Genomic DNA, 27,984 nt, shown 5'->3' on the forward strand with positions numbered 1-27,984 from the left:
TTGACCTCGACACTCGGACATCCCCATCGCAGAGCAGAGCAGATTCTCTGTTTGTGTCTATGTCTGTGTCTGTCTGTCTTTCTGTCAGTCTGTCAGTTCTGTTCGGTTGTTCAGTGTTCAGGTCTGTTCGGAATTCAATCCACTTTCAACCCTTTGATGGACCGATTCGAGTACTGGGCGTGACAACAGGCTGGCCGGCGACCCGGTTGCGACCCCCCTGCTCATATATAAATCAGGCTGGAAATTGTGCTGGGCGAAGGCGAACGACCCTCTTCAAAATATTTAATACCACAAGTGACCCCTGTCCACCGCTGGCGTCCAGCAGCACGACCATTTCGTCAAAATCAAAATCAAAACTTGCAACATCAACGGGGAGGAATCCCGAGCAGCCAAACAGCCAAACCCGAACGAACCAATGTCCGAGTTCGCGCTAGAAGCCGAACCCAGGGAGAGGTCGAGGCCCAGGATAAGCCGGCAAATCGGGTTGACAACTTCCCCAGATGTCCGTGTGTGTACGGATGGACGGCTGTACGAATGCTTGGGTGTGTTTGCTTAGGGATAGCCTCCATTGCTGCTGGATGGCAAAGGTTACGCGTGCGTCCAGTTCGTGCCCATCGCGAAAACCGCAGCGGAGCGGGGCAAACCACTCTCTTCGTGGGTCAGAGAGCTGTCGGCGCATGAGCCACCAAATGGGCGCGCCCAAAAGTCCACAATTTGAGTATGATTTATGGGCGACCAAGTGGTCAGAGGGAATGATTAATCGATGCCACAAGTCCAGGCCAAGTCAAACTTCAACGAGGAGTATCAACAGGAAAATGCCTCGAGAATATGATCAAAGCGATATAGAATTATATCCAAGATGTTTCCTGTTTCCAAGGAAAATGCTAATTACAATCTAGATAACCTCAAGAAAACAGAATATTTAACATTTTTGGAAACACTTTCAAACCGTTGCTAGAAGATATTTCAGAGAATAATTTGCAAAGGGTTTCCTCCAATGATTTTCAATATATTTTCACGAAAATTCTCCAAAAAAGTTACGAGGATTTCATATGTATTATGAGAAATTTAATTATGAAAAACATCAAAATGATATTACAAATTTATATTTTATAATAAGACCTAGAATATGTTTTAAAAACGTTACAAAAAATATCAAAGAATAAGTCTTAAGTGCCTAAAAATATGGCGACGAAATTTATTAAGATCAACAAGAAGAGTTTTCTGAACCTTTATCAGTTTTCAGAAAAATAAATATATTGATCAAAGCAAAGAAATTTTAAAAGCAAGGAAAAGTTCCTTTGAATCGAACAGGAGTAGACAGAAACATAAGCGATATGAATATATCAATATAAGGACTAAAGTAGCTGTTTACTAATCAATTTTTCACAATACAAATATTTTGAAATCGTGGAAACCTTAATCCCTAACAAATTGCGGGTAAAAATCAATCCTGCCGACGGCTTTACAGCATTCAATTCTCGCGGCAGCAAATCATAATTTAAGGGGATTTTTCATCTGATAAATATAAACTTTACAAGGTTTTACTGTTGAGTAATATGGATGGTCTGTAAGCAACCTAATGCCCAGCCCTCATATGAACTTTAATGAATTCTCTCGCTCGTTCTACCCGAGCAAACACAATAATTTCAATGTTCACCTTAAAGAGTTCCCCCTTCGCAGGCCAAAGGACCCTGAAATGCTTTAGCAGATGCAGCCTGTGAATTTCCCTTTTGTTGCTGTTTACCCTACTACTCCTTGAATATTAAATGAAAAGCGCGAGAGAAAAATGAAAACGCGAGAAAAATACGAGTATATGTGACAAGTGCAAGGTAAAAGTATACGCATCTATACGTATGAGTATGTATGTGTGTGGGTGTATATGCGTCTGAGTATATAAGTGCATGTGTGTATCTATATATGTGTAGGTGCGACCTGGTAGCAACGACCTTTGCACACACAAAGACACATATGAATACTCTCCTATTTATTTTTTGAATATTTTATAAACATTATGCAAGTGCTTCTAAATATATATAAAATATACAAATATATGTATATATTACATGGGTTATATGGAAAATGGTAGGCCAAAAATTATATCATCTTTAAAATAAAGCACTATAAAGTCTTTTTCTCAATTTCAATTGCTCAGAACTATTTTTGAAAATTGAATTTGTCTAAACACTGATCTTTTTATCATCGGATATTGTATAGAATTTCGCAATTTGGACTTTAACATGGAATGCTCTATGATTGGGCCTTAGATGTTCTATCGCATGCTTTAGTACTGGAAAAATGTACTTTAACTGATTTTAAAACCTACAAAATCTCACAATTCACGAAAGACCTATCCACATTCGACATTCAGACTTATTTATATTCTTCCGAATTTTAAGAGTGTTATGAAACTTTGGTATCGTATGATACATTATCATATCTATGGGGTATCTATGGTTACAATATTTTCTTCGCATATTTTATATTTGTTGTGACCGGTTTGTGCTGTTTGTCTAAATTGCAAGGCCCTTCCATTAACGAGTTGATTACGATTTCCATTCCACGCACCAAAACACCAACCCATCCCTGAAACCCAGGGCGAGCTGGAAAACCAGTTTATTCCAATCCGATCCAATCCAATACTTCAATTGCAATCTCTTTTACCCCGACCGAAGGATCTCAGGGCCAACAGTTTTTGGTTAAACATTTCACGGGGCATGCAACAGTTAAAAAGCTTTATACAAGTATGCAGAAAAGAAGGAAAAAACAAAATAAAGGGAACCCAGCATGCTGGATGGGCATGGTGGGCGTGATGGGGGGCATCTGTCTGGGGCAGGTGCAAAATGCAGTGGCAAGTGTAAATGAGGCAAATTTCAAAGTCAAGTTTACACGCAGCAAATGCCTTTGTGCATCAACGCGCTCTGCCGCCACCTCGGGGCCCTGGGCCTCGTCCTTCTGCTGCTGGTGGCTGCAGCTTCTTCTCCTTCACCTTCTCCTTCTGCCCCTAGACCTGGCTCACGTTTTGGTCCAGGGCCAGAGCTTCTGTCTCGCTGGCTGAACACCTTTCTCAGTGTGCTCCTTCTCTCTTGCTTTCCCTCTTTCACTCTTTCTCTCTGTTGCATGCACCAGTTGTGACTGCATAAGAAATGCTCGCCTTTCACTACACCAAACGCCATTTTTCTAGGTTCTAGAGAAGTCAACATGGGGCCAATATTGTATTGGATTGGGTTCTACAGATGCTAGTCTTTCAATCAGTAATGTTAAGGTCTAACGATTCATTTTAATTGTTCTTAATTTTAAAAAGAAAAAATGGATTTTCTGCATTCAATGGGCATATATTTAGAGCTGATAAAAGAACATATGCTTTATACCATTTAAATTTTAGGTATGTGCCCTTTCTAGCTTCCTACGCGTATATGCATGTCCAGCACTGTACAGACGCCTGGAAATTCGATGCACTCTACTTTTTTTCGACAGCGACTTCTCCCGTGCCTTTCATTGCACACCACCGCCCCCGTCGCCACAGTGAGGCCCATCTACGAGTTTATATGCACATATATAGGCAGGGGAAGAGGGCGAAAAAAATGAGCATTTATAAAAAAGCAGGAACAAATTCAGTCTCCGGCAAGTCAATGCCTAAACACCCTTTCTATTTGAATATTTTTAAGCCAAAAACTTCCTATTTTAATGGATTTCTCTACAGATATGGCACTACTATATTACTAGCTATTTTTCAGCTTTGTTTTAAGCCCTAGGCTATCCTAGTGATTCAATAGGAATGGTTCTTAAACTTGAACTGTCGCCATAAAAAATATCATATGCGTCTATTCCATTGAAGCACCTTCAAAGAGCTAAGAAGTTTATTCGCGGTACAAATTTCCCATAACCGAAAGGATACATGTGAGTGATACGAACGGAGACCATTTGTCTTGAATCATAAACCTTCCAATGCCAAAAAGATATCGATGTGTGGGAACTCAAATTCTAATTTTCAATTTCAAGTTTTGGGTGGCTAATCCTTAGGGTTACAGAATGGAAATCATCTCATTCAAACGCGTGGAAGTGCCTAATGGACATCCTAGATTCAGCAAGATCATCCCGATCTAAAACTCATATTTATAATTCAATTCAGAAGTCCTCTCTCTCATAGTTCCCGTTCGAAGGGTATTTTTACAAGAGCAAAAATAAAAATTCAAGAATTGTTCTAAATCTGATGCAAAGAAGGAAAAGTGAAAGTGTAAAGAGCAGAAAGCAAAGAGGGAAAACAAAGAGTGAAAGATGGGGTGGTGGAGAGGTTTGGGCGGGGAGACTTCTCAGGGCTGGGGATAGCCTGACGACAAGTCGGGGAATTGGATTATGAGTTTGACAAGCGGCAAGGAGCAGGACACAAGAAAGGACATAGAATAAATGATGGTAAGGTTCTGAGAAAATGGGTGGGGGGGGGCAAGCACTGCATACATAAATACTCGCTTGTACATATGTATTGTATTATATTTACATGTATGTACTTTTACATCTCCCACATATGCATGTGTGCATCTACATATGTATGTATGTGTGTATGTATGTATGTGTCTCCCCTCTCCTCTTTTGCCAGTGATGTGGCAAGTGATGTAAAAGCACCAAAACTTTTATTTGCCTTTCGTAATTAGTTGGGAGTCGTGTCCTGGCGAAGGATCTACGAACGGGTGAAAAAGGGATACGTACATAGATACATACGTGTAAATGCTGGCACACACGCACACATTCATTGTAGCGTTCGTCTGCGCGTGTGCGTGCGTATATGTATAACACACACACACAGTCTCACGCATGGAGTCCTGCGGGTCCTGCAAAATACATAAACGGCCACACGTCGCACACATGCTGCTCTCTTTCGCTCCCTCTTTCTAGCTATCCTCCTCTCTCTCGCTGGCATATCCTTTTCTGGCGCACACACATACGTGAATAACCGTTATCCACATGTGTACGCTCTTGTGTGTGTGCCACGTATCACACATGCATATAAACGCGCGTATGAATATGTGTGTATAGGGGTGAAACGACATCCGTGAGAGGATAAACTCAGGACATCATAATGGGCGTGGCCTAAACTCCCACAGAGTGCAAAAGAGAGAGGGAGAGAGAGAGTTGATTGCATTTCCAAAAGAGGAACAACAAAAGGCTATGGGAATGCGTGTGTGATGATTGTTAATGCCTTCACCTACAACGCGCGCTGCTTTTACCAGAACTATTAATAACTCCACTGGTCGCTACTCTGTTTTTTGTTCAGGGGGCATTATGTAAGGGATCTATATAGAAATCAAATAATACCTGAAATAAATTTCAAAAAGCTCTCACATGCAAAACACGCGCCAAAAAGAAAAGCTTTTACCCTTGAAAAGAATTGAAAAAGCTTCAGCAGGTTCCCGCAAAAGTCGCCAGGTGGGGTCTGCTATCGAAATCACCACTGCTGCACCAGATCAGTGCTACCATTTTGGCTTCTTTTAGCCAATATCTGGCATTTTTTTTAGTACTTCCAGCAAATTCTGGCTATCGTGACCACTGGATCTGAGATTATTCCACGCTGAGTTTTTGTAAAAGATTTACTATTAGCTTATTTTATTTAGTATTAGAAATCATTTTTACTTAAACTATAATCAAATTTGTTTATATATCCATTAGCTTGGATCTTATATATTTAAGAGTTTACAAGTCAGTTAGACTTACAGTTCTCTTCATTCTACTTTCTACATTCTACTTCATTACATTAATAAATGTTAAAGGTGCGTGAAAAACAAACTATTAGAGCCCATTGCTTAATTTGCGAATCGAATTCTCTCCCTCTCGTGTTCTAGTGCCTTCGAGTATGAGCCCTCGAGTTGAATGAGTATTCAGTAAAATTAATGAATATATTGAATGCCATCTTACGAAAGTGTTTAATATATAAATAAAAACACCAACGGCACAAATTTTATATATATTTGTTACATTTCTAGCTTATTAGCCACTTTTAACAGTACGGGCTGCAGCTGATTTCGCATAGCCGATGTAGAGAACAGGGTGATCATTCACGGTATTTTTGGTATATACTTTTTGGTATATTTTGACGTCGAAATTGAGTTGCAGCACTAATACAGTATGGTTGTGATCAATACGTATCAATTTCTCTTTGGACTGTTGAACTGTTTAAATAGACGGCTGACAAGGGGGCTTAAGGCTAAGTTCGGCTTCATCATCCGTATACGTTAAAAATGAGACGGTATATTGTGGTATATTTCTGAGGATCAGACGCTCATGATACAACGAAAAAATGAGTCGTAATTTTAAATGGCCTATAGAAAGGGGTATGACAACAGACCAAAACAAGGCAAGGAAAATTGAAAGGTTCGTAAACACTTCACCTCGCGTGTGAGGACAATATACCTTGTCCCAAGGGATGTATTTTACCTTGCATGCGGTTGCATTTTCTGGGCCTTTTCACCTCTTGTCCGTACCCTCATTTTCCTTCCATTATGTAGTAAACGTGTAGCAACCGCGTAGTAACCGTGTAGAGTTTATTATTGACTATAGTTTTTTTTGTTTTTTGTTTTGCTTTTTAGATAAATTAATATAAATTAAAGTCTGCCCACACCGTAGCCCACGGAGTGTTTTGTATGCCAAATATATAGGCATATACATAAACAAACAACGAAAAAGAAAAACGAAAAATTCCAATTCATGAAAACACAATTGATCTGCTATCAATTAATACCTGCGGAATTTATAAGGAAACACCAGAATAAAGTTGATAGTGGAGTGCACAAAATCATATAAGGAGGAAGCCATATGCAACGGATGACATTTTCTGCTCTAAAAAGATAATCTGCATACGGAATTGTGTGGTGTTCTGCCGTGTGGCTGGCAGGAGGAGGAGAAGGCAGAAACTAGTTTTGGATAACGGCAGCGGGGGGTGGGGGCAACGGCAACGACAGCGACAGCGGCCCCAGAGGTGGCAGACATAAGCAGAACCAGAGCGCGGCAGCGGCTGGGGCAACGATAACAAGAACGACGCGAAAGGTAGTTAACGACTTGACAAGGGGAGCCGCCGCCGCAACAACAACGAGCAACAACAAACAAGAACAAGAACAAGAATAACAAAAACAACGTTTCGTGGCAGCCGAAAAGAGAAGGAAGAGAGGGAGAGAGAGAGACGGCTGCAATGGTCAGGAGCTGAGAAACAAGAAACCGAGAACCGTGAGAGAGGAACAGGTTCTCTGCATCAGCATAAGCAACAGAAGCAGCAGCAGCAGAATTAGGATCTGCATAAGGGGAAACCAGAGATAACATCGATTTGCAGTGGGACAGACAGACGCACGAAACACGATGCCACTGCTCCTCCAACTGTTGATGATGCTCCTCCTGCTATTCCCGATTCCAAATGCCAGGGCCGTACTCTTCGCCAGCAACAGCTCCACCTCCAGTGCCAGTGCCAGTTCCAGCTCCCCGCCAGAGATGCCACCCCCCACATTCCGGCAGTGCGAAACCATACGAATTGAGATGTGCCGTGGGATCGGCTACAATGAAACCTCCATGCCCAATCTTGTGGGTCACGAGCTGCAGACGGATGTGGAGTACACGCTGCAGACGTTCGCGCCGCTGATCGAGTACGACTGCAGCTCCCAGCTGAAGCTATTCCTGTGCGCCGCCTACGTGCCCATGTGCACCCCCAAGGCGCCGGTGCACGCGATCGGACCATGTCAGAGTCTGTGCGAGTCGGTGAGGATTCGCTGCCATCCCGTGCTGCAGGGATTCGGCTTCCCCTGGCCGAAGGCCCTCGACTGTGATCGTTTTCCCAGGGAGAACAACCACGAGACCATGTGCATGGAGGGGCCGGGCGAGATGCATTTGCCCATGCAGGAGCATGAGCTCTACGGCCCGGTGGCTGGCGGTGGCAGCATCGGCGCTGGCGGAGTGGGAATGGGAGGCGGCAAGCTGCCACTGGACTGTTCGGGATTGGGCAAATCCCATCTGTATGTGAAGCTGCCGCGTTCCGGTCGCTGTGCGCCACTCTGCGAGGCGGATATCCTGTTCACACCCAGCGAGAAGCATATCTCCGAGATCTGGGTCTCCACCTGGGCCTATGCCGCTCTCGGCCTGGCATTTGTGGCCACCCTGTGCCTTCTGGTCGGCGACGACAGCAAGCTGGCCAGCGCCAAGTGGTCGCGCCTGCTCACACCTTCGATCTGGTGCCACAACATGGTCACCATCGGCTGGACCGTACGCTTTATCGTTGGTCGCACGGGCACCGCCTGCGGCACTGATCCCCAGGCGCCCAACGAGTCCCTCCTCAGCGTCGATGGCCTGTCCAATGCGGCCTGTGCGAGTGTCTTCCTGCTGCGCTACTACTTCGGAATGGCTGCCTGTGCCTGGTAAGGATTTCTCCCGTAATTTCCGACTAATCCCCGATTCAATCCCCTGTGATCTCCGCTTGCAGGTGGGCCATCCTCTGTCTGGGCTGGCATCGAGATATACGCCGCCACAGTCCCGATTCCAAGGGGCACGTGGCCATACCGTCCACCTACGGCGGCAGTCCCGTCAGCCAGGCGGCTCAAAGAATGGCTGCCAAGGCGAGTGCCCATCAGAATCTTGCCCAGAATAATTTTGTTTGCTTCGTGGCCTGGGGTCTGCCGGCCTTCCAAACGGCCGCCGTCATAGTGTTCCGTTATGTGGATGCCGACGAATTGCTGGGTAAGATTGAGATGCAGGCGATACTGAAGACGAAGATTGAATCTAATGTGTGATGCCTGGGTTCCATTCCTTTGCAGGCGCCTGCTTTGTGGGCAACCAGTCGGACAGGGCCCTGCAGGTGCTGGTGGCGACGCCCGTCTTTATCTACTGGATCTTTGGCTCGATGAATCTGATATCCGGCTACCTGGTGCACTGCCGCAACAAGGAGATCCTGCGCAACACCAACTCCCTGAGCCTCCAGCAGCAGCTGCAGCAGTTGAGTGCCCACAGCAGTTCGGGTATCGGGATCTTCCTGTTCATCTACGGGCTGGCCAGTGCCCTGCTGCTGCTAGCGGTCATTTATGAGTTTGCCAACATCGACATTTGGCTGAGTTCGGGGGAGACGAGCACACCGCTGTGGCCCTTCCTGGTGCGCGCCTTCATGGAGCTGATGCTGGGCATTTGCTGCTTTGCCTGGGTCCTCGGTCCCAGCATATCCACCATGTACAAGCGCCAGATATCAATGCGTCCGCAGAAGCAGTCGGCCGCTGCGGCGGCTGCAGCCCAACACCAGCAGCAGCTGCAGATGCACCATTTGGATGGGCAGAGCAGCTCCCGGGGATCGCATGCCGCCTGCAGCAGCACCGTTGTCTCCTATCATTCGGTGCGGCCCTCGCACCAGTCGATGGCCAGTGCCCCGCTGCCCAGTCCCTACAAGCACAAGTCCCCCCCACCAGGAGCTGGCTCCATTTCGCTCAATCAAATATCAAACTACTCCCTAGGCCGCAGCAGCAGTTCGCACCATCATCACCACCACCACCACCAGCCGCAGCAGCACCATCATCGTCACAGTCCCCAGCAACTGCAGCCGCACCATCATCATCATCATCACCAGCAGAAGCAGCAGCAGCAGCAGCACTCTTCCTCCTCCCATCGTCTGTATTATCCAGCGGGTAGCCAGAAGTACAGCCACCACAGCAACTACTATCCCCAAATGCATCGCTATGGGGATGAGACGCTGCTCTGAGATTCCGCATCTAGAAAGGGTTTCAACTAAATTATGATTTGGATATATCAATGGTTATATCAATGCCCCCCACCCATTTAATGGATCCCACTGATTCTGCCTCGTGGATTATTCGTTGAGTGCTAGTCAAAATCAATGCGTTTCGCCTTATCGCAATCCCTATTTGTTGTATGTACTGTGTATATGTCCCTTAATGACGATCCTTTATTCCTGTTCCTGTTCCTATTCCTTCCCTTGGCGTTGTACTTAATTCTTAACCATTCTTGCCGTTCTTTTGTTTTGTTTTTTTTTTCGTGGAGAAACAACGCAGCAACCAAATACTGTGATACGCATGTTCATGTCCTCAAAAGCAGAGGCCCCGAGACTTTGCTGTGTCCTCCTCCTCCCTCCCTCCTTCTCCCTCTCCCTCTCTGGCTCGAGCCACGCCACAAATCGAACCGAACACCGAACGAACCGAAAGTGTACTTAATGGGAACGCAATCGTATTAATGTGTAATGCTAGCATTAATTCCTAAACTGTATTCAGTGTGCCATTAGCTTTAAGGGGAATACAATACAAATATACATATATATTCGATATATTCGTATACTAACGATGGTTTTTTTTCGTAGTAATTATACTTCTTTTATTATATGTAACTTATTTGCTAGCGAATAAAGTGTGTCGAAAAGTTGAATATCATCGCGTTTTGGTTTTACCATTTTGTAAAAAGGAGTATCAAAATCTCTCTCTCTCTCTCTTTCTCTCTGAACCCTTTTCCACCTGATGAGCGAGCGAGCGAGCACCTACTATTGCCGGCCCTGCTGCTCGGGCTGGGGGACATCTGATGTCGGCGCCCCCCCGCTGCGTGCCGGGGCACACAGCACGATGGTCTCGTTGCGATTCATGTTGTGGTGATTGTTGTTCTGCGAGCGCTGGGGCTGCCAATTGTTGTCAAGGTCCTCGTCGAGTTGTATTTTGGCCCTTTGGTAGTTCTCCATTTCGGTGGCATACTTGGCGCTGGTGATGCCCAGCAAGGAGGCCAGGCCACCGCCCACATAGTCGATGCCGGCTAAGAATTTATTTCCCACGCGGCTGGCCTTGTAGCGTAGGCGCGGCCCCAACGCCATTTCGCGCTGCAAAGGCAACAAACACACATGAGAAATGAGTCACGTTAGTCGCAGGGTGGCAACATATAGAGGATTAGAGCAATAGAATGACGCACCTCGTCCAACTGGACATTGTAGCACTTATCGGGGACGTCGGCCTCTGTCTCACTATCGCTGGATGAGGAGAGCTCCTCCATGACTCCGTCACTGAAGTACAGCATGCGTCGATTCGATTGCAGTTCAAGGGCGGAGACATTATCGGTCTCGCTGATGCCGCCACCACCGCCACCGCCGCCGCCGCCGCTTCCGGCGCTGAAGCCATTTGCTGAAGCCACCGACATGCTAATAGTTAATCCTTATTCTAGTCCCAAAGTCACTTAAAACAGTTGATGATGATAGTGATGAATACTTAGTGCTTTGAATGTCGCGCACGGAGTGAGTTTTTGTGTGTGATGTCCGTTTGGATTTGAACACGGGGCGACAGCCGCTGTTTTTGGTCATGAAAACACGTTAAAGTCGCTTCACCAAATACAGCGAGGGGGGAAATGATGTCCTTGGGTTCGGGGCCGGCGACTCACAATCGCCTTGCATCGCGTGCCATGGAACATTCTCAGTGGTTTGCAAATCAATAAAATAAATGCCGCTCTCTACTGCTTCTGCTTCTGCTTGTTCTTCCCTGCTGGTGGCTGGCCTCCCCCTACCCCTTGCACACAAACAAATCAACAGTAAGGCAGTGTGACCAGGGGCTGTGAAGCGTTAAAATACCGCTTGACCAGCGCGTACAATAAACATAGTCTCAGCTAGAAATCTCCCACAAATACAATGAATAACAACAATTTCGTATACAACTCGTGGGCCAAAAAATAAGCATGCAACCAGTATCCAAACATTCTATATTTCGCAATTAGTTAATTTGATTTTCTGATAGCAGCGAACCCATCCATTTTGTTTTTCATACTGCGTCGAGGCAATGCTGCGCCCTGGTCACACCAAGCAGCTGATTTCTGTCTTCTTCTTCACCCCCCATTTTAGTCTACAAAAAAAAAACAATTGCTTCCGTTGTGGGGCAGCAAAGTTGCGTCCAATTATGGAGTCGCCTACATTTTATCAAGTAGCCAAGGGTAACGTATTCAAACTGAATCCCATCCAGTGCCGTCATTTAAGGTCTGCCTCATTAGATTTTCAGGTCACAGGCATCTCAAGGAGTGGACGCGTACGCAAAAAGTCGTCGAAACTGTTAGACTTCGAATCACCGGAGGAGGTTGAGAAGAAGGCAAGACGCGGCCAAGGAAGGCCGCCAGCCCGGTATCCAGGTCGAGGGCGCCCACCGAACGCCCTGAGGGAACGCGAGGCAGAACTGGAGCGGGCACTCGAGAGTGAAATGCTCTTTGATGATCACAATCTATCCGAGACAGAATTACACATACCCGCCCCGACAATGGGCATCGTGCTGATGAATTCCGACGACGAGCTGGACAACCTGGTGCAGGATCTGGTCGACGGCGTCGAAGCTGAGGCCAGCAATAACGATTCCACCATGCGCCAGAGTCTCTACATGCGCGAGAAGACAAACAATCGCAAGATACTCAAGGCTGGCAAAGTGGTCACCGGGAAGCCGTATCGCAAGGACAAGGGAAAGACGCGTTACACAGCCTACAGCCTGTGGGCGCGGGAGATTCGCAAGCGGGACTTCCAGGATCTGGGTAAGTGCTCAAACCCTTATTGGGGGGCATTGAAGTAAATAAATCCTCTGAATCAAACTTTTGTATGTGTCCCTTAGACTTTTCCAATGCCGCCAGACGACTCAGCGAGCTGTGGGCGAATGTTTCGAATAGGGAGAAGATTGCCTGGCGACGAAAGGCAAAGGTCCAGTCCACAAAGGCCCGGGCACGCGAGAAGAACGGTCTTCCGCCCCTGCCCACAGCCAACAATGGGAGCACTGTCGCCCCAGAGGCGCCAGCTCCCGAGGGGAACTTCGTAAACCGTGCAACGACAAGCCGCACCAGGAAACTGGCCGCCGATCGACTGGAGTCGGCGACTACTGCGCCATCAACTCCGACATCGACAGCGACAGTGACTAGTGGACCGCGGCGCAACACAACCCGCAGCTGCAGAGGCCGTCTGCCATCGGCTACCATAAGATCTTTGCCAGGGAAAAAGCCACCGGCATTGCTGAACTCGCCGTCGGACACAGAGCTGTCGCCGGGAACGGGCACGGGGAGCCAGCGCGAGTATCAGCTGCCGTCAGAGAAATCCAATATCGGGGCCATCGACGCGGCGGCCCACTTAAAGCTGCTCGGCGAGAGCCTCACGGTGATCGGGGAGCGTCTCAAGAAGCACAACGGACATGTGGCCCTCTCGGGCAGCCTCTCCGTGCTGCTGGACAGCCTGCTCTGCTCCATGGGACCGCTTCTCTGCATGACCACGCAGATACCGGGCCTGGAGAACAAGCCTCAGCTGCGTAACAATCTGGCCAACACGCTGGACAACATTGCATACGTGATGCCAGGACTCTGAATCCAACACAAAAGCACACACACACACACACACACAATACACACAGTACACTTCCAGCCAACCAATCTTCCACATGGCCAACAGAGCGACAAGAATGGAAGCGGGGAGATCTGTATCATCATGGACTGAGCTTCGCGGGAGTGGCAAACGGCAAAGTGTATACATATTTATGTAAATTAAGTATTAGGTGATTATTTTAGGCTACAACGATTAATGTGGAATATGTCATGGAATTCTCTCCTCCTTCGCTTCTCTTCTCCTCCTAATGCCCCTTGCTACGCGAAGGGAATATTCCAGATTAAATCCAATCCCAACTAAAAATGTAGTGGAAAACTTTCCCAAACATTTGATACTCGATAGAACATCTCATAGAACAGAGAGAGTGTATCTAAGTTATATTTGATTGCTTCTTCAGATTCGGTGTGCTAAGCAGATTGGACTGCGATCCTTGATAACCTCAATAAATCAATTTGTCCTAATTTGAGGAACGAATGGCTTAACATTTAATGATCTAATACAGCGGGCACCTTTTTTTCTAGCTGGTATCGGCCTTCGGAAGAAATGTGAACACCGCTGGTACACATTCTAGAGTATAAACATACATATGTACCTATATTTATTGCATAAAAAACGAGTTGTGTCGAATTTGAAAATATAAAATATAATTTCAAAGTATAGATGAAACAATAGAGTGCAACATAATTTTCGACTACTTTCATCTCATACAGATGCATATACTCATAACCTGGGGATCATCTTCCCATAGAAACCTCTGTGGATCTCAACACTTTGGGATCAGCAGGCGACCGACCGACATGCTCTTGTTTTACCTCGTTATTTCACACACCCAGAATCAGTATTCCAGAATAGAATAGTCTTAGATATGAAAGACTTCAATAAAATAGTAAGGGAAAGGAATCGCTCCACCTAGGAGATACATATGTATATCCATAGTTAGAATGGATAGAATTCAATTGATAGCTGGGAAGTCATAAAAGAGAATATTTTAGGATAATATGGGAAAACTTTTAATAGTTTTTTTTTATGAAAACACAATGGAATATAATAGCTAATAATATATATTCTGTAGACACAAAACAGCATCAATGTGTCAGCCTATGCCTTTAACCTACAGGCCCATAATCTTATGTCCAAATATCCCCTCATATACACCCCAAGCCCCAACTCCAATGACATTTCCCAACTCCTGAAACAAATACCCCAATCCAATCAAACAGACACTCACTTCCATTAATCCTTCACCACAAAAACCTAAATAGCCGTAATAGAGGACATACGACGCATAATATAATGTATATAATGTATATATAATATATAATATTCCCTACTCCCTCGCCCCCCAAAGATCGTCAATATTTAATATTTAACATTTAATAAGAATCGAAAACTGCTTTTTGACGGATGGTGGATGATGCTGGATGTATCCGGGTTTCACCTATATCAAAAAATCACACCATTCTCCTGCGATGAATCTTGTATATCTCATGGTACATTTTGTCAATTTCGTCAATCTATTAAATTTCATATTCAAAGGTATATTTAAGAAGAAAGGGTACAGAAACTTCCATACGCAGGTTTTTTTAATTTTTGCTCAAAAATCGTACTTACGTGTATCATTTATTCCAATACATTTTATTTAAATTCTTTTCGTTCGTTCACTTTCAAACAATTTGTATTTGGCGCGCCACTCGTATCCAGTCGATAACCGAACTTGAATCAGTTCTCTGTGAACCGGTTGACAACAATGAGCCCCATTCCATACACAATATTGAGGGCAACACTTATTTTCATACCCTAGGGAAAAGGATATTATAGAATTGCGGAAATGTTTGTCGTTCCAGGCTCTAATTAATGCAGAAACTAGTCAGTCTCTGTTTTAAAGCTATAACAACGATATTTTAAAGATATACAGATTCTTACAGAGACCAAGAATATCTATCGGGATGCATGCATATGCATGAATATGTCTAAAACATATCAATTTAAGAAAAGGTCTTTATTAATTACGTTTTATCTTCATATTACATTAACGAAATAGGGTATACAAAGGCCTATACTACGGCTAACTCGCAGCCTGTTTTCAAATACCAGCGACTGTTTTTTGTTGAACTATTTTGTTTAAACCTTGTTTTGTCAAAATATAGAAAAACCAAGTATTTAGAATAAGCCAGTTATGTAGAAAATTGACTCAACAATCGTATAAAACTATATGGGCATGGCTAAATATTCTATCTAGCTAGTAATATTAAACGGAATATCAAAATTGAACAATATGAACGACCATCCTCTTTCGCTTTTTCTTACCATTTTCGATATAACCTTTTTTACGCAAAATGCAATAAAAGCCAGTATTTAAAATAAGCGCATCAATTAGAAAATATGTTAATTAATTGGATAAAACTATGTGGGCATGGCTAAATGTTCTATCTAGCTAATAATATTCGAAGGAATATCAAACTCGAGGAATATGATTAATAGAACTTCAATAAGTCAGTATATTTATGGTATATTTTGGTATATTGCTGATGGTCGGACGGTATAGGCCGCGGTCACACTGGAGTGAAAATTGATAAGATTGGCTCGAAATAATTTGATTGCTATCACATTAAGCAACCCCGAAGCCGTGGCCATCGAAACCACACCCAGAGCCTGCCGCGGACGAGTTCACAAAGATTCCCTGCTTCACGATGAGCCACCAGCCGGCGAGCAAAAGAAAGAAGCTCGTCGAACTGCCACTGTGCTGCGGCTGGCGGGACTGCCAGGAGATCTGCAATGGCGAATGGAACCTGAACACCCACATAGCCGAGCACCTACAGACTTATGCTGCCGAGCAGAACGATGATCATGCCTGCAGATGGAACGATTGCATCTTCCGGACGAACTGTCCCGTGGAGTTCGAGCGTCACGCGTACTATCACGGCTACTACAGCCAACTGCTGCTCCAGGGCAAGCTCGAGTGCGACCAGCATCCAGAGATACCCACCTGCTGTGGCCCCGCCCGCATGGAGGACAAGCTGCCAGATCTCAAGCAGAACTTCCACTGCGGCTGGATGGATTGCAAGCGCGAGTTCATCTCGATTGTGGAATTCCAGGACCACATCGTCAAGCACGCCCTCTTCGAGTACGACATCCAAAAGACGCCCGACGATGAGCGGCCCAAGACGCAGTGCAACTGGAATCTCTGCCACAAGCAGATGGACAACAAGTATCGCCTCATCGAGCACATCAGCACCCATTCGAACAAAAAGCTCGTGGCCTGTTTTCACTGCGGCGAGGTTTTTCGCACCAAGACTACGCTTTTCGATCACTTGCGTCGCCAGCCGGATAACAACAGTGAGTCCCGCCCCCGATTCCAATCTTCTGCATCGCTGTACCGCTGTCAAGCCATTGCTAATCCAGTTCTTTCCTTCTGCCTTCCAGCAAACAGTTTTCAGTGCGCCCAGTGCTTCAAGTTCTTCGCAACACAGAAGCTGCTCCGGAGCCATGTGCTGCGGCACATCAATGGCTTCAAGTGCACCATGTGCGACATGACGTGCAGCTCGGCCAGCGGCCTGACCACTCACATCCGGTACCGTCACCTAAAGGACAAGCCCCTGAAGTGTAACGAGTGCGAGAAGCGATGCGTGCGGGAGTCGGATCTGGTCAAGCATGTGGAGATCGTACACAACAAGACGGTGCACCAGTGCGAGCACCCAGACTGCCAGTACTCGGTTCGGACATACGCACAGATGCGGAGGGTAAGCAAATGCACGCGTTTTTCGTGGCTTCCCCTCATTCTCACGATCTGTCTCGCTCTTCCATTTGCAGCACTTCCTGGAGGTGCATGGCAACAATCCCATTCTGTATGCCTGCCATTGCTGCGAACGGTTCTTCAAGAGCGGCAAATCGCTGTCAACGCATTTAATGCAGAAGCACGGCTTCCTTCTGCCATCAGGCCACAAGCGCTTCACATATCGCGTGGACGAGAACGGCTTCTATCGGCTGGAGACTACGCGCCTCGAGAGTATGGAGGTTACCGAACAGATCCTCTCACCGCAGTCGCATTTCGGCATCCATGATGGGAAGCCGTCGACGGGCAGCTGCTACGAGATTGTGGACCCAACGAACACCGAGTTCGGTCGCATCATTGTTTCCAACGATCCGGACGAAGCCCAACTAGTGGGCGAGGTGATCATATCGCTCCCGACCCTCACTGACGAGCTTTGAGGCTCCAAACACTCCACAAAACAATTTGAAAAACTCATCATGCTATGCAAGGGCTGTTCTCATCTCCATTGTCATACCCATAGATTACTAAGGATGCTATTTCTACTCATGCCACTCCCTGCACGTTTTTAGTCCTAAGTTCAATGTCAAGTGTCCCCTCCAAGTGTTCAGAGAAATCCAATCTCTGATTTGTATTAACCGTCTTTCTGATCTCGTGCCCTGGCACAAAACCACAAACTCAAATCAATGTAGATCCTAGCCACAGATATTCCAGCAAAGGATGAATGTCCTTGCTGGTCTCCCATTATGCCATTTCCATTGCTAGAGGAGTCTGTGCGTCTGCATGCCTGTGCTTATTCTGATTAAGATTCCCAGCTTAACTCACATTTCAATCGATTCAGTGTACATTTAACTTTTATTCTGAACCATTTACGAATGTCTTCAGTGGCGTTGCTTTACGTCTTTACGGATTAAGCTATGCATAAAAAACCAATAAAATTATATCAAGCCAAGGATAAAACAAGGCCAAATACAGTCAATACTGCGGGGTGTGCTCTTTGTTTTCTTCTTTTGTTTAAGCAGAAAGTGTCGGGGAAATAGATTAGTGTTTTCCTGTTCAAAAAACGCATAAATAAACCCATATTTTGCCTGATGCACAACTTTTGAGACTTGCGGGAAGCGGTTGCTTCCAACTAGGGGGAGAGCGGAATACCTAGAAAGCCTAGTCCCACCAATAGCAGGCAGGTCTCTTTCGGCTGAGGTTCTCTCATCGCACAACAGGCAGACTTTAGTCCCAACATTGGTTTTGTTCTTTTTCTGGCACCTTTTTCTACTTTTTTTTTTGGTTGAAAGTACCTTTGTGAGGTTATGTGAAATCACTTGAAAAAAATTAAACACATCGTTTTGTTTTACGGTTTTTATATGGGTTTTTTTAATATTGGGAACCTCTTAGACGATTCCATCTTCAAATAGAATATTGTAGGTTTGCTCATGTCACGAAAACAAAAAAAAACACATCGCGGGACGCGTTCCTTTGGAGTTTACTTGGCATGGGTCTGAGCCTTCCTAAGCTGGGTGAGGATGTTGGACAGCTCCTCACGCTTCCTCTTGGCACGGATGTGTGTGCCCAGACGGCGCTTCAAGAACTTCAGAGCGCGCTTGTCCTTGGACACCTTCAGCAACTCCATGGTACGCTTCTCGTAGGGGGCATGGCCCACCACTTCGCGGACCAGGTCGCGCATGAACTTGGTGTGACGGGTTTGGATCTGTAACCGATGGACGGGGGGAAACGGAATATTAGTCAATGTAAACAAATGGCGGGCATAAACAATAGGTGGCAGTGCCGGGGAATACGTACGTTCTTCAAGCGAGATCCACGCAGACCCTTCACCTTCTTGTCTCCGGTGTACTTGACATTCTTGACTTTGGTGGTCTTGTGGCCTTTGTTCAAGCCAATGCACAGCTCGTAGCGGACAGCCATCTTCACTGAAACAAACAAAACACAAATTAAAAAAACATTCTTTTCCAGCTTTGTTTTAATTGATTCGAGCAAAATAGTCAGTTGATTAACTGTGTTTACATATTAACTTGGCACTGTAATTACAATTTGCACAAACAATTCGCGGATGCCTACTATTTTTGTAGAATAATACACATATCGACCTACCTCAGTTGCTGTCAAAAGGTGGAAAGAGGGAAAAAGTTAACCGGATGCAATATTGCTACTGACGCTAGTGCTGCCATACTTTTTCGCGACTGTCAAAAGAAATGAATTCGATATTTTCTAAGTTGTCGCTGTTTTCGGCGGGAGATTTAATTTTTTATTGAATTTAAGACATAAAGTCCCGTAAGTATTTACGAGTCCAGCTCTTATGTTCTATTATTATGTCCTTGTCAATGGCAAACATATGTGTGTTGAAATTAAGCTATAATTCAATTTGGAGAAACTGTGACAAGGAACCAATATCTATCTATCGTTAACATATTTTAAATACATACTTTTGCGAGCACTAGTTTCCACCGTGGTGGCATCCTCTTCTCCAGAGATGTATTTTAACCGATAGCCGATATGCACGTCTATCGATGCCACTGCAACCCTTGTTTTCCATGTGTTGCCATTCAGCTTGATTACCAAACTCACACGCGTTTTGGAAATTTGTGAAAACAATTGAAGTGCAATTTACCAGAGGACTTTTAAATAAAATTTTTTTCATTCAACCTGTGCATTTGAGAAGTGAACAATTTTCTGTTTTAGACAAGCCGCAGGGCTCTTCGGCTTGTGTTTGCGTAGATGGCAACACTGTATACGCCGGCCATGTTATGATATGTAAAAGGTGTACGTCGACACGTGTTTAGTTCGTGCAGCTTCTGTGTGTGCTGAAAAAGAACAGTGAAAATAACAAGAGAAAAACGTATAAAATACGCGAAAAGCCAACCAAACCACTGACAGATAAAAAAATATATTTTACCACAACGGTTACAAAAGGTAAGACCCAATTTTGAGCATGCGGAACATAACCTCGTACAAAAGTGTTGCCAAAACAGAGACACACATGCAAAAAGAGTCGCTGGGGAACGAAACCGAAAGAAAAATGGTGTCATGTTGCTTCGTGCCATCCTCCGCACGCATAAATCCGTTCTATTAATGCGTAGTGGTACAAAGTATTCCAGATATGCTCTTTTTTTCTGATGCATTTTTGTTTGAGTGCAATCTTAGGCATATCTCAATGGAGATCCTGCTTGGCAGAGTCGTGGCTGTGGCTGTTATATATATGTGTGTGTGTATGTGTCTGTGTTGGTAGTGGTGCTCCGGCGAAATGTGGGTGTGCGATGATAGTGCCGGAAAATTGAAACAACAGTTAAAGTCAATTTCATGGGGCTGCTTGGGGCCCAGTTAAGTATTGTCGTCCAACGATTACACAATGGATAGCTAGTATTCTGCCCATACATATCTACATACTATTCGGCATACATAAGTCAGAATGTATATGCATGTGTGTAGGTGTGAACTAATGTTCGAGCGAGAAATATGTATGTGCGTGTGTGAGTCATTCCAAATGATGTGTGTGTAGGAAATGCCTTTGTTAGTTTTCCTTAGCCGCTTTCACCGCCTCCCCCCATCAACCGTTTGATAACAACAAGGCAGGAGCGGGGTGATGATGCCACACCCCCAATCTTTGGCGCTGCAATGTCAAAATATAACTCGATTATACAACCCCACCGTCGATAGGCGAGAAGGAGCAACAGTGCCTACAGTTCGCTTGCTCTCTCTCTCTCTTTACCCTCCTTTTCGGTACAACCTGAACCATATGATCGGAAACCACGTTGCCAAGATTATAACGGCGTGTGTGTGTATGTGTTGCACCTGGTTGTTGTTTTGGTGCGTGCGTTCCTATGCTCTGCCGAGATGGGTGTGTGTGTGTGTGTGTTCGTATATTAATAGTCTTCGCATGTTGGCCCGCTCATTCGCTTATCCGCTCTCCTTTTAAAGTTGCGCGAGGTTCGGCTTGATAAGAATGAGGAAGGGAATTTCAATGTGCTCAATCTGTTTGTGGCCTCCTGAAGCTGGTTTCTTTTGGCCATTTCATGGAAATCAAAGTTCGGAAGAGCTTGGATCCACAAGCGTGGATGTGGATGCCATGCAAGTTCAAAGTCACAAAGCACTAACGACGAAGCCAGCAAAACATGTTTGTTTGCATGCCACACACCACACACGCACACAAGCATACCCCTCACGCACACACAGAAATGGAACGGCATTCGCACAGACACAAACATGCATATACATATCGGTATGTTTAGATGTGTGCCATATGCAAATCAGTGTGTGTGTGTAAACTTTTGATTATTCGAAAAAATTCCCGTCACCCGGTTTATTACAATTGGGAAATGCTCAGCTGTCATGCCCTTCCATAGGCATTTTATGGCCCCACTCTGCTCTGCTCTGCTCAGCTCAGCGCCGCCCGTCTGCTTCTCTACTGCCCCCCGCTCTCTCCCGCTCGCGCTCTGGCGCTTGATATGGCGCTGGTTTGTTGTTTGGCGTTTAATTTGCGATTGGGCGATTAGCCTTATCAGCTGTCTACACTGTGTTGCCGAGGACCTTTGGGCCTACACGCACACAAACACATAGTCAGACCCAAACACTGTGACGAAACGTGGGCATGCTTGACACAGTGCGACGGACGCAGCGCATTGGAATCAAATGAATTATATGTTTTCTTGAACTAAAATTAATGCATTCGAGGCACAGTACAACATACATTCAAGGAAACCTGTTTTTTCATATAAATTTGATATGTTATTAGCTCAGAACGAAAGCAGACATTTGTTTGGGGGCGCCTTCGACCCAAAATGTTTGCCATTCAAACAATCAAAAATATCTCCCATGTATTAACACTCAACTTCAATTTGTCCCACTGTACCGCACTCATTAGAAACCGTTGACAAAATTTGAATGTGAGAGGATTTATTTTTTGGCTCAAATGAGCAAATCATTCTCTCCCTCTTTCTTTGAGAGTGTGTGGGTGGGAAGGGGCGCTAAAAAAAACTCTTGTGGCCACGCATCCGTCGGCAGCTTTGGATGCACAGCGAGGAGTGTGAGGGGAGGGAGAAAGTGGGGACGCAAGTGGAAAGACAAACCCCATCCGAAATGCCAATTAGATGGCGGGTAAGATAGTTTCCCTTCGTATATCGAGCAGTCGATATCATAATCTCTCCCCAAACGTAACGCGTTCGAAACGAAACAAATCGCCGGCATTTCGAACTCGAATTCGCACGACAAACGATCGAAAATAGTAAACGGCATATTAAACCGGAGCATAAAGAGTAGAGGAATATACAAAAATACCAAAGGAAAAATCAAAACTCCAAACCAAAACGAATTTTCTTGTAACCAAAACGATTAACGAAATCCCCCAACCCCACAAGTCGACCAAACGCCACCCGCCACGCCACCCTTCATTCGAAGCCAACGGAGCAGCAGCCGATAGCAGCGATAGTGTGTGATATCAATACGAGCCGTTGTTCGATTCAGCCATTGATCGGTTTTGGTAATTGCTCAATCGATACGTTTTTTTGTTTTTTGAATGGCCAATGGGCTGAGGGGCGGTGGTTTGCCCAGCCACCGCATAACGTTTTTTCTTCGTTGTTTTTCTTTTTTTTTTTTAAGTTTTTGTTTTGTAATGATTTCATAACATTTGCCGTAAACGTAACGGCTTGTTCTTTTCGTTTCGTGTCGTTTCGTCGTCTTGCCTTTCGTTTCTCTTTGGCTCTTTTTTATTGTTTCTTGTTCGTTCTTGCGCATGCGCTCTGACGCTCTCACGATCTTTTGGGCCCCTCTCGCTCTCTCCCCCATCCACCCTATATGCCAAGTGTGTGTGCGTGTGTGTGTGTGTGGTAGGGTCTTCCGCGTGGCATTCAAATTTGCTTCGCACCTATCTCGCTCTCTCTCACTCTTTCTCTGTGTGTTTCTCCCTCTTTTGTTATAGTATTTGCTCGGCGCGTCGCTCGAAATTGTTGTCTATAATTATGTATTTTATTTGTTGCTATAAATACACGCAAAAGTTCACAAAGGAAAAAGCCAAAAACACACACATGGACTGCAGGTCTCGTGATGCTCGAAAAACACGAAAGAACCTTTTTGTTTTTAGATTTATCTACAGCCAAAATAAGTACATAGGAAAGGATAGCCGATAGCTGCTCTTACAAACCCTAGGCGACTTATCGTTTCTGCAGAGACCTAAACGATATAAGCAGAGAATTTTAATTCACTTTTTGCCGATTATATGTCTTGGATGCACCCACCTCCCTGCTATCAACCTTATCTTGGCGGTGCGTAATTATATAATAACCGCAGAACTTAAATATCGATAAATCGATCATCGACTAATCGGTTTCTTCACTGATTGGCAAGCACTTGCAAACGATACAAGCTATGATAACTAAATAACCTCTATAAGAGGTGATATCCCCACTCTATCCATTGCCGGATTCCATATCTTTTATTCCATATAAATGCTGATTCCACCTTTGGGGAACTAAGAAACTTCTAATGAAAGAACACTCAAAGCCATGGGATGCATAAATAAAATATACAAAAAATTCAGAAAATTCAACGGAACTTTTCAATGCTCTATAAGTCATCCATTTTGTAGATGTTATATGTAAATATAGCCATTGTTCATTTAGTTTCGTTCAAGCACACAACACAGCAAAACATTTTTAATAAAATTACACGCAGATAAAGCACGGGTTGGTTCAATTTGTTGAAAGCACCGACTGAAACCGCATCATTACCTCTTTGCAGAGCCTTCAATATTCAGCGAAAATGGTATCCGGTCGTCCACTACTCTACTTGTCACTGCCCGGTGTAGCATTTATCCTGGGCGTGTTTTGGTTCCGACGTAGAAATAAAAATCGTTTAGACAAGCCCGACGACGAGGACAACAGCACCAAGGAGTCGTCGGGTGGCGTCGTCTCCCATGTGGAGGCGCGCACTGCAAACGGTGGGCTACAGAATGGCAAGCTCCCGACGAGCTTTCTGCAGCAGCAGGCAACCAAATCGATGAATATCAACGGCACAGATGCCACAGAAAATGGCAACGGGAGCGGCAGCGGCAGCGACGAAAAGGATAGTCCCAACACAATGCTGTACGGAAAGTCTGCTCCCATCAAGATACAGAGCAATGGACGGACTCCGCCGGGTGTGCAACAGCAGATCGACTCAGAGATGCTCAAGTCAAAGATACAGGATGCCGAGCACAAAAAGCTCTGCTCGATTGATGAAGACTTTGAGAATCTGTCGTCGCCGCGCGATCTCCCCGATTCGGTCAGCACACGAGTTTTATTCCACAATCGCAAGACCAACAGCAAGGTCGTCGAGCCGGTGGTAATCAAGGCCACACGCACCCCAAAGATATCGCCAGAGAACTCGTTCCTTGAGGCCACATACACGAAGGAGTGCGAGCAGAACAACAATTGCCAGCCAGGTGTCAGCAAGAAGGTGGCGGTGGTGGAGGAGAAACCCAAGCCCAAGCCCAAGCCCAATCCGAGTCCCAATCCCAAGGAGGCTGCTGTTGTTGGCCACCACGACTGTGATATACAGACAGACATCAAGGAGACAGATAATAATGGCAACCAGAAGCGCAATGTGGATGCGGCCAGTCCCTCGCTCAGCATTTGCAGCGTTCAGTCCGGGGACTCTGGCAAGGGCTCTAGTCTGCCCCGCTCGGAGGCGACACGTGTCAAGGTCAGCTACGAGTTTGTCTTCCCCGTCAGCCTGATTGGCCAGCTGTACGGCCGCAAGCGCGCCTTCATCAACCAGATCAAGGCCAAGACCCAGGCGAATGTGCTGCTCAGCAAGAACCCATGCACAAATAAGCTGCGCATTTGCGTTGTCGAAGGCACGGAGAGCGAGATCGATGCCGCCCTGGCCATGATCCGTCAGCGTCTGCCGGTCAAGCGGTATCCCAACTTTACAATGCAACGCATCCACTTTGCGCTTCCACAAACCATAGTTCCTCTATCGCCACAAAGCCTCTCCAATCTACAAGTGAGTAATGTCTGCTTTTATCCACTCTCCAAACTCGTTTCTAATCTCCTTTCGCTTTCGCTTGTGCTATCGCTTGCAGCTTAAACTCTTTGAGGGCATCAACAATGATGTGGTGGTCAGTGCCGTGCTCTCGGGATCGCATCTGTTTGTCAATCATCCGCTGCATCCCTCGCATCCAGCACTGCCAATGCTGCAGAAGCAGTTGTTCGACAGTTACTCTGAAATGGAGGCGCCTCTGCTTCCGGGCATTGAGATCAGTGCCGTTTGCGTGCTGCCTGTCAACGGGATCTGGTATCGCGTACAAATCGTCGATCTCGATGAGGACGATGAAGAGCGTTGTGTGGTTAAATTCCTTGACTTCGGTGGCTACATGAACGTGAACCTCTCCGTGCTCCGTCAGATTCGCACTGATTTCATGGTGGTACCCTTCCAGGCGACAGAATGCATCCTGTCCAACATTGAGCCCATTAGTAAGTCCCGGCCCCCAGCAAGCGGCATAAACTATCATATATCATATATTTTAATTATATTTCTCCTCCCCACAGACGGTACCTGGTCACTGGAGGCGAACGATGTCCTCAGCAAACTAACCAAAGGCATTGTCTTGCAAGCACAAGTCGCCGGCTACAATAGTCACAACATACCAGAAATCTTTTTATTTGCTTCCCTAGGCCCCAATGTGAGTACTGCTTTCCGGAGCACGCGCGTATCTATCGGACATCAGTCAGAGAGAGATGGCGCGCATCAGAGTAGAAATCCAAAGAGAACTTAAGATCTTTTAGCTTCCAAAGGCAGTTCCATACGTTCATGAATCCGGGTTTCACTGGTTCCGTTCCACGTTCACGTGTGACTGGCATTAAGCCATTCAGTTCATTCATAAGAAATTGTAGATTCCTGTAGATTCTTTCTTTTATACCATAATATTGGAATAATTCCCATCTCAATTCATCTCAAAACAAAACCTTGCGTAATTTTAAACGAAATTTCAAACATTTTTGAACATTTCTATCGACATTCTTTTGTGATTTTCATCTAAAGGACAACAAAACGCTTTTTTCTCCACTTTTCCAGAATGTAATCTTTCTCAATAAGGAACTAGTCGCCAGAAATCTCGCGAAATGGGTGGAGATGCGTGACTAACCAAGAGCCCTACCGAAGAACAACTAACGCTAGTACCAACAACTGCGCCTATCTGCAAAACACAAACAACAGAAACACTTTAAGAGCAAAGCAAAAAGAGTCAATACCCAGTCCAAAAGCAAAAATCAAGCGCTGGGAGGAGTCTTCTGGCGACGACGGAGGCGGCCAAAACGAAGGCAGGATATTGCTAAGAATTTGCTAAGGATTGCGGATGAACTGCAGGCAGAGATGCAGATGCCGCCGCCACAAGTGTGCGCCGCAGACCCTCCATTAAACAAAACAAAAAACGTTAGTTAAGATTTGTAGACTGCGACTGAGCCTAGAAAGAGAGCCCTCTCTAATCATACATAAACCCCATATACACCCCACACATAACCCCTCCCACAAACGCATACACACACACACAAACACACACACGCATATATGTATAAGACACCTCACTAACACACTTACACACATATACATACACTCATGCATGTGTAATTATATATGAACATATATGTATGTATATGTGAGAGGCACACACCGTTTGTCTGCCGCCACATTGTGTTTTTGACTGCCGCCGCCTGCCTCGCATACCAAACACACCACCCAACACAACAAACAAGCAAAAAATGCACACCAAATCGCGGTAAACATAACTGCTGTAGGATTTATGCAGAGAAGGGGAAGGGAGTACAATCAATCAAATCAGGCACCAAAATACATCAATGAATCAGTCAGCAGAGTGACAGAAAGGCAGAGGGGCAGAGGCAGCTGTGAAAGCAGACGAACCGCTTAAGATATTACCATACTCAGTTGTAAGTAGGTCTACTATTTAGTGTAAATAGTTCTTTTTATAAATTTAATAACGAAATGCAGAAAACACACAAAAATACACAAAAACAAACAACAAAGAAACTAAACCCTAAAATCAATATCAAATCAAGCGTTCGTCGTTCATCCGAGGGTCAGAAAAACGAGCTGCAAATCAGATATAGGAGATATTTGTAATTGTACATACGGATAAGCATAGGAAAGAATGAAAGTATGTAGTATATAGTATATTATATATTAAAATTGATTGTATATCTAGTATCATCTCCGGTTTTTGATCGTTCCGATACGTTTTTATATGTGTATGAATTATGTTGTTTTTATTCATATATATTTAAACAAAAAGTCGAACCATAAAGAGTACAATATTAATTTGAAGGAATAAATTACAAACATCCCCCGAGCAAACAATAGAGAGAGAGAGAGTTAAGGAGAGATAGAGAGAATGCTCAAGTCGAATGCGAAATACTTAATCTGCTGTGACCCCCTCCCGATCCGCCTCCTCTCCCCACACCCCACAACAAGCGCCGCAAAATGCCTAAAGAAACAGATAACAAATTATGAGCGAGAAGATCGTAACTCGTTAACAGAATCAATATATTTATATGCGTGTGTGCCATTGTTAGTCAACAAATTAAAACAAAAAACAAACAGAAACTAAAACTAAAACACAAAACTAGATCAGAAAGAATTATAGTCGACGAAAGCGACGAGCTGTGGACAGGGAGAAAGGAGAGTTGTTCCTCCCACTCCCCGCCCCGCCTCGCCCAGCATGTGCAAAAATAATGTAAATACAATCACAAAGAAAAGCAATTTAGTAAAAAAGCCAATTATGCAATGCAAAGACAAGAGAGACAAACGCGTAAGCAAAAGCGAAAGCAAAAAGCAATAATTGTTGATAAAAAAAACAAAAACAAAATGCAAATAGTGC

At 45.1% G+C, this 27,984-nt stretch overlaps 6 protein-coding genes across 8 annotated transcripts; 4 read left to right on the forward strand and 2 right to left on the reverse strand.

The window, feature by feature from the left end:
* Nucleotides 1-6,471: 6,471 nt before the first annotated feature.
* Nucleotides 6,472-10,392, forward strand: fz4 (frizzled 4). Its single transcript, XM_001355105.4, has 3 exons — nt 6,472-8,390; nt 8,456-8,709; nt 8,787-10,392. The coding sequence occupies exons 1-3, from the start codon at nt 7,345-7,347 to the stop codon at nt 9,713-9,715; spliced, it is 2,229 nt and encodes a 742-aa protein (XP_001355141.3). The 5' UTR covers nt 6,472-7,344; the 3' UTR covers nt 9,716-10,392.
* On the reverse strand, nt 10,288-11,414 carry LOC4815232 (uncharacterized). The gene is made up of 2 exons (XM_033382415.1): nt 10,921-11,414; nt 10,288-10,831 (listed from the first exon to the last, which is right to left on the reverse strand). The coding sequence occupies exons 1-2, from the start codon at nt 11,143-11,145 to the stop codon at nt 10,505-10,507; spliced, it is 552 nt and encodes a 183-aa protein (XP_033238306.1). The 5' UTR covers nt 11,146-11,414; the 3' UTR covers nt 10,288-10,504.
* A 366-nt stretch (nt 11,415-11,780) lies between these two features.
* Nucleotides 11,781-13,821, forward strand: LOC4814837 (uncharacterized). The gene is made up of 3 exons (XM_001355103.3): nt 11,781-11,925; nt 11,983-12,507; nt 12,585-13,821. The coding sequence occupies exons 1-3, from the start codon at nt 11,892-11,894 to the stop codon at nt 13,319-13,321; spliced, it is 1,296 nt and encodes a 431-aa protein (XP_001355139.1). The 5' UTR covers nt 11,781-11,891; the 3' UTR covers nt 13,322-13,821.
* A 2,044-nt stretch (nt 13,822-15,865) lies between these two features.
* Nucleotides 15,866-18,089, forward strand: Hinfp (Histone H4 transcription factor). Its single transcript, XM_001355102.4, has 3 exons — nt 15,866-16,675; nt 16,763-17,079; nt 17,150-18,089. Exons 1-3 carry the CDS (start codon nt 16,030-16,032, stop codon nt 17,546-17,548), a joined length of 1,362 nt encoding a protein of 453 aa, XP_001355138.3. The 5' UTR covers nt 15,866-16,029; the 3' UTR covers nt 17,549-18,089.
* Nucleotides 18,090-18,449: 360 nt separating this feature from the next.
* RpL36 (ribosomal protein L36) lies at nt 18,450-19,335 on the reverse strand. Of its 2 annotated transcripts, none has more exons than XM_015186615.2 (3): nt 19,215-19,335; nt 18,906-19,033; nt 18,450-18,813 (listed from the first exon to the last, which is right to left on the reverse strand). In XM_015186615.2, the coding sequence occupies exons 2-3, from the start codon at nt 19,026-19,028 to the stop codon at nt 18,589-18,591; spliced, it is 348 nt and encodes a 115-aa protein (XP_015042101.1). In that variant the 5' UTR covers nt 19,029-19,033; nt 19,215-19,335; the 3' UTR covers nt 18,450-18,588. The 2 variants fall into 2 exon arrangements, with proteins under 2 accessions (XP_015042101.1, XP_001355137.1); XM_001355101.4 differs by having other exon boundaries at nt 18,906-19,028; nt 19,215-19,334.
* Nucleotides 19,336-19,616: 281 nt separating this feature from the next.
* spoon (A-kinase anchor protein spoonbill) lies at nt 19,617-27,960 on the forward strand. Of its 2 annotated transcripts, none has more exons than XM_033385215.1 (5): nt 19,617-20,033; nt 23,853-25,097; nt 25,177-25,567; nt 25,643-25,776; nt 26,169-27,960. In XM_033385215.1, exons 2-5 carry the CDS (start codon nt 23,874-23,876, stop codon nt 26,235-26,237), a joined length of 1,818 nt encoding a protein of 605 aa, XP_033241106.1. In that variant the 5' UTR covers nt 19,617-20,033; nt 23,853-23,873; the 3' UTR covers nt 26,238-27,960. The 2 variants fall into 2 exon arrangements, with proteins under 2 accessions (XP_033241106.1, XP_033241107.1); XM_033385216.1 differs by lacking the exon at nt 19,617-20,033 and adding an exon at nt 23,697-23,797.
* Nucleotides 27,961-27,984: the final 24 nt, after the last annotated feature.

This window comes from Drosophila pseudoobscura, chromosome X (genome assembly GCF_009870125.1).
Source record: "Drosophila pseudoobscura strain MV-25-SWS-2005 chromosome X, UCI_Dpse_MV25, whole genome shotgun sequence".
Taxonomy (NCBI): domain Eukaryota; kingdom Metazoa; phylum Arthropoda; class Insecta; order Diptera; family Drosophilidae; genus Drosophila; species Drosophila pseudoobscura.